Source organism: Anabas testudineus, chromosome 6 (genome assembly GCF_900324465.2).
Source record: "Anabas testudineus chromosome 6, fAnaTes1.2, whole genome shotgun sequence".
Classification (NCBI taxonomy): domain Eukaryota; kingdom Metazoa; phylum Chordata; class Actinopteri; order Anabantiformes; family Anabantidae; genus Anabas; species Anabas testudineus.
In genome coordinates this window covers 22,511,472-22,521,727 of record NC_046615.1, presented here as the reverse complement: position 1 = coordinate 22,521,727, position 10,256 = coordinate 22,511,472, and the positions used below count along the sequence as shown (strand labels likewise).

The 10,256-nt window shown below is 46.7% G+C and overlaps 1 protein-coding gene across 2 annotated transcripts; it reads left to right on the top strand.

The window, feature by feature from the left end:
• Window positions 1-251: 251 nt before the first annotated feature.
• Window positions 252-9,771, top strand: LOC113165834 (bromodomain-containing protein 1-like). Of its 2 annotated transcripts, XM_026365600.1 has the most exons (12): window positions 252-542; window positions 1,830-3,219; window positions 3,512-3,668; window positions 3,759-3,887; window positions 4,099-4,227; window positions 4,470-4,782; window positions 4,987-5,733; window positions 5,851-5,977; window positions 6,313-6,443; window positions 7,821-7,915; window positions 8,223-8,377; window positions 8,540-9,771. In XM_026365600.1, exons 2-12 carry the CDS (start codon window positions 1,847-1,849, stop codon window positions 8,721-8,723), a joined length of 3,540 nt encoding a protein of 1,179 aa, XP_026221385.1. In that variant the 5' UTR covers window positions 252-542; window positions 1,830-1,846; the 3' UTR covers window positions 8,724-9,771. The 2 variants fall into 2 exon arrangements, with proteins under 2 accessions (XP_026221385.1, XP_026221386.1); XM_026365601.1 differs by lacking the exon at window positions 7,821-7,915 and having other exon boundaries at window positions 8,540-8,693.
• The last annotated feature ends 485 nt before the right edge of the window (window positions 9,772-10,256 follow it).

The window sequence follows — 10,256 nt, the reverse complement described above, 5'->3', positions numbered from 1 at the left end:
GGGAAAAGTCTGCAGGAAAGTAAAAGAAATAAATGAGGCATTATCATGTTATCCCTCCAAAACTCAATAGTAAAGGAAAGAAACTCCTGTGATATCATATTGTATGTTATGTTATGTCTATCACATTAATATGGATGTAGATGAATTACATCCCATAATAAACAGTAACTGCGGCCTCGCTCTTTTTGCAACGTCCGGGTTTTCGTTCGCCGTTTGTACGCGATGACGTCACGGCGCAACGACTCGCACAACCTACCGCATTGTTGTTAAGGGAAGAGAAGCTCGGGCGACCGCTGAGCGCTGCCACTTCTAACGGCCCCTGCACGGTCCCGTCGATCCGTATTTACCTTAATCGAAGTGTAACACCTGGAACCAGCTCTGGATCGCCCTGGATACCTGTCGGTCAGTCTCAGGTTTTACTCGGTTCAGCGCGAGCCGCCGTTGGATGACCGGACTGGATGTGGATTTAACTGCCGCTTCGCTCCGGAGGCCGCGCCGCCATTGCTGCTGTTTTTATAAGCTGAATTCGTGAAAATATCAAGGTAGGTTCAGCCTCACGTCGGACTGCACTCTTTAATATCCGTTCCCCTCGGGCCGGACAGGTTTAGACCCAAATCCAACCCGCGCTGCTCTGAGGAAAAGGCAACTTTTTCAATAGAGGCTGTTTCTTGTTGTGTTGGTCGCCATATTTCCTCCCCCCACAGTTAGTGTAATGCTAGCAGGCTAACGTTAGCTCTGTTTGTGGACGGAGTGTCCTCAGACGTTCAAACCGGGACCGGAGAAGCCACCTCCGGTGGATTTTCTCTTCAGAAGCCCGTGTTAGGTTTACCTTAGAACGGTGAAGCAGGTCGGATCGGTCCCACAGATCCACGCTGTGCAGGGGTTCGGCGGAGCTCACGTTAGCCGTGATTAGGACACACTGCTTCAGTGTTCAGCTGCTGATTTTCAGCCACAGCCAGATTTCAGCGGCTTCACTAGGACCAGCTGAGCCGGCCAGAGGCTCACTGTAGGCGGTGCAACGGTGGAGCTGCAGCCCTGCTCTTATTTCATTCATAAAGTGAATGTTATCCCTCTGTTTCCGCCCCCTGTGCTCTTACTCATTTATCTGAAGGCACGTTGATCTGTGAAATTAAAGCTGCACGAAGCAACACAATGAAAACGACTAGATGACATTTATGTTCCCATGGGGCTTCAACTGTGGTCTAATGGAGCTGCAAGTAATTATTGTCATTACGGATTGTCATGTCATTTAATTCTCTCTCTGTGTCAGATCTCACAAACAATTGAAAATTGTCCAGGCACCCAATACAGTTCATATATTATCATGTACATTCTCTCATTATATGTATATTCACACACAATGAAAAGGCAAATGTACCAGAATACAGATACAAACACATAGATATGGATTTGTAAGAATATTATGGTTTTAGCTATGGTTTGGTTTGGTTCTTGATAACTCATTAATTAATTAAGTCATTTTCTAATGCAAGTTTCAGACACTGTTTAGGTCCACAGACATGTATTTGCTGCATTTCATGATCATTTATTTGTATCTCATTTTTACATAATTTTCTACTCCTCAGTGACTGAAGGTTGGAGGAAGTAGTAACATCCTTGTGTAAACACATTAACTGCCTGACATTGTTTCTGCATGGCGGCTTTAAGCGTGAAGACTGTTAATCATTAGTGCCAGTTCTTTTACATTCTACTTTGTGTCCTGGTTATTACTTCGCAGAGGGAATCAACGATATGAAAAACTGTCATTGTTTCAACAACACAACATGTGTTTTTTATTGACACTGTTGTTTGATTTATTCTCCTTTCAGCTCTTTACGGCTTCGATATGAAGAAAAAAGGTCGAAATCAGCGCCTGTCTGTGCTGAAGAGGGAGTCGTCTCCCATTAAGCCGTCACCAAACCGTGAGACGCTGACTTATGCACAGGCTCAGCGAATGGTGGAGCTAGAGGTAGACGGCCGCGTGCACCGGCTCAGCATCTACGACAAGCTGGACGTAATCACTGATGATGACCCGACAGCTCAGGAGATCATGGAGTGCAACAGCAACAAGGAGAACAACGAGAAGCCCCAGCAGGTCCTGGTGCGCTCTGTGCGGCTTAAAAACAACCAACAGAAGAAGAACGCTGCACTCATGGCCTCACATGGTGGCAGTGGCACCCACAGCAGTGCCAGCGGCCTGTTGGAGCCAAAGGTTAAAACAGTCGAATACAATCTGCCAGTGGTGCCGAAGAGGCCGGTGGCATATTACAAATACACAGAGAAGACGGCGGAGGAGCTGGATGAGGAGGTGGAGTATGACATGGATGAGGAAGACTATGCCTGGCTGGAGCTCATCAATGAGAAGAGGAAGAGTGAGGGCATCAGCCAGGTGTCGCACAACCTGTTTGAGTTTCTCATGGACCGCTTTGAGAAGGAGTCTTATTTAGCCACTCAGGGTCAGAGCGACCTGCAGTCACTGGTAGATGAGGATGCTGTGTGCTGCATCTGCATGGATGGAGACGGAGCAGACAGTAATGTCATTCTCTTCTGCGACTCCTGCAACATTGCCGTGCATCAGGAGTGCTATGGCGTACCGTACATCCCTGAGGGCCAGTGGCTTTGTCGTCACTGCCTGCAGTGTTCATCAAGACCAGCTGAGTGTGTCTTCTGCCCTAACCGAGGTGGAGCCCTGAAAAAGACGGATGACGATCGCTGGGGTCATGTAGCGTGTGCTCTGTGGGTCCCTGAGGTTGGCTTCTCCGACACGGTTTTCATCGAGCCCATTGATGGCGTCCGCAATATTCCACCAGCACGCTGGAAACTCACCTGCTACCTGTGTAAAGAGAAGGGCGTGGGAGCATGTATCCAGTGCGACAAAATCAACTGTTACACGGCCTTCCATGTCAGCTGTGCTCAGAAAGCGGGCCTCTACATGAAGATGGAGCCTGTCAAAGAGGTAACATCATCTGGTGCCACCACTTTCTCTGTGAAAAAGACCGCCTACTGCTGTAGCCACACACCCGAGGGCTGCGACCGCCGGCCGCTCAACATCTATGAGGAGCCACATCCGAAAAATGGAGCCTGTCCCAAGAGAGCTGAGAAAAGGAATAGGGCCCGGGCAAAAAGTTGGCAGAAGAAGAAGAGTAAGAGAGCGGAGCCTGAACCAGAACCAGAACCTGAGACACCCACCAACTCTGGGCCCAGTATCACTGCTTCAAGGTAGGGAGATGATCAAGAATCAACACTAGCCAACCAGCCAGTTTTTCTTTTTTCCATAATTCAGTGTCAAGTTAACAATGATGATGTGGAAACACGTTAACATCACTAGAGGGAGTGTGACGGGTCAAGAAAGTTGAGCAATAGAGTGATTACAACCTGTTAGATACAAAGACATACATGAAGTACACTTTTGGTGCATGAACTCTGAAGTTGTGTTTTGGTTCTGCTGTTCTCCTCTGAAACTGATGTAAAGAAAACAAATAATAAGGAAATCTCTTTCTCTGTGGCTCAGTTTCGACACCATCCTAAACCAGGTGGCAGTTCAGCGGAAGCGTTCGTTTGTCGAGGGGGTGCTGAGCTACTGGGTTCTGAAGAGGCAGTCGAGGAACAACGTGCCGCTAATCCGCCGGTTGCAGTCCAACCCTCAGCCACCCAAAGCCAAGCAGATGGTCAGTTTTGACACACTCCAGCTTCAGATAGGAGAGTATTATCCATTAACGTTGGCCTTCTTACTATTAACAGTGTTTTGTTTCCTCCAGGATCGCATGGAGACAAACCAGGCACTGAAGGAGCAATTGAAGGAGTGGCATCGCCTCCGTCATGACCTGGAGCGTGCTCGTCTGCTGCTGGAGCTCATCAGGAAGAGAGAGAAGCTGAAGAGGGAGGAGGTAGAGTCATTTCAACATTTACTTAATTTATTTTCAATCTCCCAAAGAAACACCAAGCAGCCTTCTCACACAAATGCTGGAGTGTGGCTAAACCTCTCTTCACTCTTAATTTGCTTACTTTCATAAAGACTTGTTGCTGCACTTGAGAAGTTTGAATTATTATGTTGTTATTTATTCATCGTGTTGCTGTGGTGTTGTGTTCTCCAATCAGATGAAGCTTCAGCAATCAGTGCTGGAGGTCCAGCTGACCCCCTTCAATATCCTGCTGAGAGCTGTGCTCAGTCAGCTGCAGGAAAAGGACCAGTATAGTATCTTTGCTCAGCCTGTCAACATCAAGGAGGTGAGCAATAAGAATAATCTTGTAATTCAGGGAAATCTAAGGCTTACATGGAGCCTTGTAAAGAAAACAAGGAGTACTTCCTGTCTGTATGACTCCTAGAGATACACTGTGACTGTTACATGTGTAAGTGACAGTAGCTTGTGACAGTAGCTCTAACAAACACATATAATAACAGTAAATTCCTGTAAATCTTGTGCTCAGACTGTCTGCAACCTCTGATGTTTCTCCTCTGTTCCCTGCAGGTTCCTGACTACCTGGACCACATCAAAAAGCCCATGGATTTTTCCACCATGAGGAAACACATCGATGCTCATGGTTACAGGAGCCTTGAGGAGTTTGAAGCTGACTTCAACCTCATCATTTCCAACTGCATGACCTACAACGCCAAGGAAACGTTCTTTTACAAGGCAGCTCAACGGATGCAGGACCATGGAGGAACCATCCTCCGCAGGGCCCGGAGGGAGGCTGAGAGAATAGGCTTCGACTTCCCCAGTGGGTTGCATCTGCCCGACCCCCCGAAACTGGAGGTGCCACCCCCTTTCTCTTGGGAGGACGGTGAGCAGACAAAAACATCTACCAGTGACTAATGCTGTCAATTGATTAAATTATCTAAATGATAAGTGTAACAGATAATTGAGCAGTGAATTGTAGACGTGTGAATTACTTAAAGCAATAAAATATAAGTGCTGTAGAGATGTAATGACATAGAGATAGTGCTGTGATCCTGTAAGGGTAACAGTCTTTCTCTGTCTGTTTCAGTGGACCGGCTCCTGTCCCCTGCCTACCGGCAGGTGACCCCTCTTGAGGATCAGCTGAAGGAGCTGCTGGAGAAGCTGGACCTGAGCACGGCCATGAAGCACAGTCCATCACGCAGCAAGAGGCTCAAACTGCTTAAGAAGACTATCATGGAGGTCCGCAGTGAGATGAGTCTTAAGAAGGCGCTCCCATCACCACCACCCACAGCCCAGGAGCCTGTACCAACCCCCGAGTCAGAGGAGAAACCTCTACCTGAACCCGCGTCAGAGCCCAGCACTCCACAGGAGGACAAGTCATTACCTCCACCAACGTTAGAGCTATTAACCTCACCGCCGCAGCTCAACACCTCGTCTGGCGACTCAGAGCTGCCCTCTTTGAAACCTATGAAACCCGGCGTGGACCAAACTCCCATGGAGCTCGATGGTGATATGTCTACCTCAGTACCCCCAGACACGCCTAATGGGCACATCTCAGACCCACTGCTTCTCAACGGTGACGTCCACACCGAAACCTCTAGCACCTACAACAGACGAACAAATGTCCTCTTCCGAAAGTCAAAGAGTGCCAGCCCGCAGAAACCACCCAAGGCTCAGGAGGCATCTGCTGTGTCGCCGCCACCACTCGGCGCCAAAACCTTCCTGTCAGTGGTGATCCCTCGTCTGGAGACACTCCTTTTGCCGAAGAAAAGAACCCGTAGCAGCAGCGCTGATGCTGAGGAGGAGGAGACGCCGATAAAACGCCTTGGCACAGGTCCTCATTCAGAGAACAGTGTTTCTGTTTCAATTCTAAATGGAATCAAGACAATTGTCTCATTTACTAATATGTTACAATGACATTTAAACATGTTCTGTATTTTCTTTTCTTAAGGAATAGCAAACGGTTTTGTTGTGGAGAAGAAGGAGGCCTCACCATCGCCTCGCCTGCTGGAGCCTCGCCGCCGCTGTGCCTCAGAATCGAGCATCTCCTCAAGTGGAAGTGTCCTCTGTGGCTCGAGGTGCGTTCAGGAAGAATCATTTAGAATCCCCTAGTTAAGTGTTAATGCAATGTTCTAGTGTGAATCTTATTTTGATGCTCCTGTATATTATTACTGTAATGATATCACCGCCCTGATAATGTCAATTTAATATCTGAGGTGATGTGAAGGAATGATGGAAATCAAATTAATGTAATAATAAACAATCACTTAAAGATTCAGCAGTCAAACAAGAAGATAATCAGAAGAATAGGATAATGAAATGATCCTCACTTTGTATAAACTAAGACATTTAAAATGTTAAAGATCATCTCTCACCCAAAACATTTTCCTTATCGTCCTCTCTCCTTTTTCAGCACTGTCATAGTTAATAAAAGTGGCAAAGGGCGGCCAGCGGCTGCTCGACGGAGCACCGTGGATGACAAAAGCACTCTGATGACCTGCGTGGAGAACAGGGAGTTCACCAACGCTGCCAAGATCTCCTCAGGTGAGCAGAGTAACGCAGGTGTGTTCGTTATGATGGATTTGCATGAAACAGCATGGCAGCGCTTTGATTGGTCAACTCTTCTGTCTGTTGAAGACATTTACTAAACTCGTTAACCAGTCCCTCTCTGTAACTTTACTAATACTGTTTATGTACTAGCATGGGTTGTTTTATGTATTTCTTCCTTGAATCACTTTTTCACTTATCTAAATGTATTCTCCTGAATGTCCAGGGTTTGGATGTAAATGTACCTTAAAATACCATTTTGACATCCAGCTACTCCCACCCCACACCACCCTTATCACCTTTCTGGTTCACAAACTGAACAGAGACTTAAAACTGCAGCTTTAAGCCGTGAAGGACAAGGAAGGAAAACGCACGCACAGGAGACCAGTGATGGACAAGGTGGAAGTGGAGTGAAGTCTGTTATTTTCTGTGTGGGTTCAGTGAATTATAAGGTTCATACCATCACCGCTCAAACAACATCTAGTTTGTCTTCTGGTTCAGGAAGTGGTGAAATGTATGGTTTAACTTGTTAGACTATATCGTTTTACTCAACACAATTAGTCTCATTCCATTTAACAGCTATATCAGGCGGGATTTTTAAGTCTCTACATTTTCTGAAGACTGACCAACACTGGATTTTTGAGTCCAAATGATAAAAGTGAGTTAAAACGACAGAGGAGGAGAAGCAGACCAGAGGAGGTTTCCATCCAGTTTCACAATGAATGGCTGTCGCTACACCAGCAGTGTGTGGTTCGTAGTGTGAATGTTGCGTAAATTCAGCACAGATTGCTGGAAAACAAGTGTGTGTGTGTGTGTGTGTGTGTGTCATTACCTGTACTGTGTGCATGGCTCAGTGTTTGGATTCCTTCGCTCTTTTAACAATTTATTATTTAAAAAAACAACTTATAAATACAGTAAAGAACATAACATGAGCCTGATTGAGTCCCTTAGTAATGTGTGTAGTTGAAATTGAGTCAGAACAGGGAGCACATAACTCCAGTGTTGGCCTCTCTTCATTGGCTGAGGGGGTTGACGTTATGCAAATCATGGTGCGTTCTGTCCCAGGTACAAAAGGTTAAATTATTTATTTTTCTGAAATTGACATCATCCGCAAGAAGAAGACATGTCCCCCAGTAAGATCGAGCTGTAGTCGGAGACTTGTATCTTGTTGTATCTCTGAACTCAGGGTCACTGTGCTGAAGTAATCGGTTCCCAATGACCCTCTAGGAATCGACTAAACAGTTTTTTAAAGGTATTCTTTAAAAAACGTGAATGTGTGTTCAGCTCCTCTCCTGTGTCTGTGTGTTCAGACTGGTTGTACTCTCTGTCTGTTGCAGTGAATCCTTCATAACTTGCTTGTCGTTGTTCCTGTAGAGGTGTGGAAGCCCTCCCCTGCTTCTCCATTTGTTCTGGAGCCTCTTAAACTAGTTTGGGCTAAATGTAGTGGATTTCCCTCCTTCCCCGCCCTGGTGAGTGCGTGTTAGTCCCCTCTATGTCTCATTACCCATCAGCTCTCCAGCCATTGTGTGTGCCGTAGCTCGTGATTTGTGCTCACAGCCATGCAGGAGCTTCCAGCTGGCCAATCGTGGACTGCTTTGTGTGTGTGGAGTCGGCCGCTTCGCTCAGAGCGTTTCCGGCTCGACTCAGCCTTGCATGCATGTGTCTCTAAGTGCGGGCTTCTTCTGTGCGGCCGCTGCCAACAGGATTTATTCCCCGCTGTTAATGTGGGAGGCCACCTCACTCACTGTCCAGCCCTCTGGTTTTTGGTCTTTACAGATCGTGGACCCCACACCGCGGAGGACGGCGTGTCAGCACAACGGGGTGGAGGTTCCCCAGCCGCCACGGGACGTACTCAGACTCGGAGAGCGGATGCAGTTCAGGTCCGCAGAGAAACTCTTCCTCGTCCACTTCTTCGACAGCAAACGCAGCTGGTGAGCTGAGCAGATGCTTCGATTATTACATTTAAAGCTATGTAAGGCAGTAGGAGAAGAACAATAAAGTTATTCAGAGTTATTTAAGTGGTATCGTGCCAGGTGAAGTAGGAACATTATCCTCTTTGATCCCAGTCCTCACCCACTGACTTGTCTCTTCAGGCAATGGCTTCCTAGATCCAAGATGGCTCCCTTCGGTGTCAACCAGGTGCTGGACAGAATCAAGCTGACAGAGGCTCGCACCTTCTACGTCCGAAAAGCTGTGCGGCTCGCCTTCGACCGAGCCATGAACTACATGAACCGTGTCAGCGGCCAACTGGAGCCGAGCGCCGCCCTCGCGATCTGAACCACCACCACCACCACCCCCCACTCCTTCCTCTCAGCACATCTGAACTCCTCCCATCATCCATTCCTTCTCTTTGACCTTTCAGCCTTTTGTTTTGAAAACCACAGCTGCAGAGACACTTCTGCTTCTGCATCATCCGCACAAAACGCACACACACACACACACACACACACATTTGTCATATTTACAATTTCCTGCAAACTGGAACCAGATCGTTTTCACATCTCCCTGCACGTCTTTCTTCCCCCCACCATCCGAAATACTGTAGCTTGTCTCGGCCATCTTGTTTTGTCAAAGAGCTATGCAATGAAAACGACTCGGTTAGCGGGTGCTACAGGATGACAGAAAGAAATCGAACTGTCTGGCTGTGAGGACTGAAAAATAACTGGTCTAAATCCGTCGAATGTGTCAGAGTTTGACCTCCAACCTCTTTAAATGTGCTGCAAGACTGCTGCAACAATCTCACTGCCATGAAAATGTCCATCGGGTGTGTGTGTGTGTTTGTGTGTGTGTGTGTGTGTGTGTGACGGCAGCAGCTCCTGTAAATATCCTGTACAAGGGCCTGACACTAATTTATTCACTCCCTCAGCTGGTTTTGGTACACGGTGTTCAGATATTTATACAGTCAGAGCTGATGATCCACGTCGGCACTGATTTTGTCGGTGTTTCTGCTGGTGCTATCTCCTCAGAGAGAAAAACAAACATGCATACTGTACTGAACATTTTTATTTCAGCTCCTTTTTTATGGTTTTTGTAAGTTATTGAATTCTCAAGCTTCAAGTTCTCTCGTCTCTGGCATTAATTTTTTTTTGCGTGAATGTTTTTACTGGACTACATCCTTTATCCTTTTTTTTTCTTTTGTACATATTTATATAAAATCTATATAGAAACTGTCAAAGTTTAAAATGCCTGAAGTGCATCATTCACACCGAAACCAAAAAACAAAAATTGCTGCCCACAAGTTTCCCACTAATGTGTGTGCGCCTGTGTGTGTGTGTGTGTGTGTGTGTGTGTGTGTGTGTGTGTGTGTGTGTGTGCGCCTGTGTGTGTGTGTGCGCCTGTGTGTGTGTGTGCGCCTGTGTGTGCCTGTGTGTGTGTGGGCCTGTGTGTGTGTGTGTGTGCCTGTGTGTGTGTGCGCCTGTGTGTGTTGTTTGTTTTCTTTACGGTTTGTGTTGCTGGTTTTTGGCCTTTTTATTTGTGTGCTGTAACGACTTCAAGTCGTCTGTAAAACGTCACAAAATCATCTTTTCCACCTGACCTGAGCTACAGTCAGATGTCGGAGAGAAGAGAATGTGCCTGTACTAATTTATTGTAAAGCAGAAAATGTATATGCATTACTTTATAGAGAGAGTATTGTAAGAAAATACTATGGGCACACTAGGAGCCACGTGTAGAGGCCCCCCCCCTCCTCCTCTGTTGTTTGTGGGTTTTTGTTTTGTTGTTTTTTTTTTGGGGGGGGGATTAATAGCATTAAATCCGAGCAGTGAGGTGATAGTGTGTGATGTTTTATTCTGGCAGGATAGCGATGGGGAG

What these genes read in the sequence shown, in the direction of transcription:
- LOC113165834 (XM_026365600.1), top strand. Translation starts at nt 1,847, where the DNA reads ATGAAGAAAAAAGGTCGAAATCAGCGCCTGTCTGTGCTGAAGAGGGAG. An exon ending in GATAAAACGCCTTGGCACAG is followed by an intron (nt 5,734 to 5,850) that starts GTCCTCATTCAG and finishes TCTTTTCTTAAG; the next exon opens with GAATAGCAAACGGTTTTGTT. An exon ending in TTCGACAGCAAACGCAGCTG is followed by an intron (nt 8,378 to 8,539) that starts GTGAGCTGAGCA and finishes TTGTCTCTTCAG; the next exon opens with GCAATGGCTTCCTAGATCCA.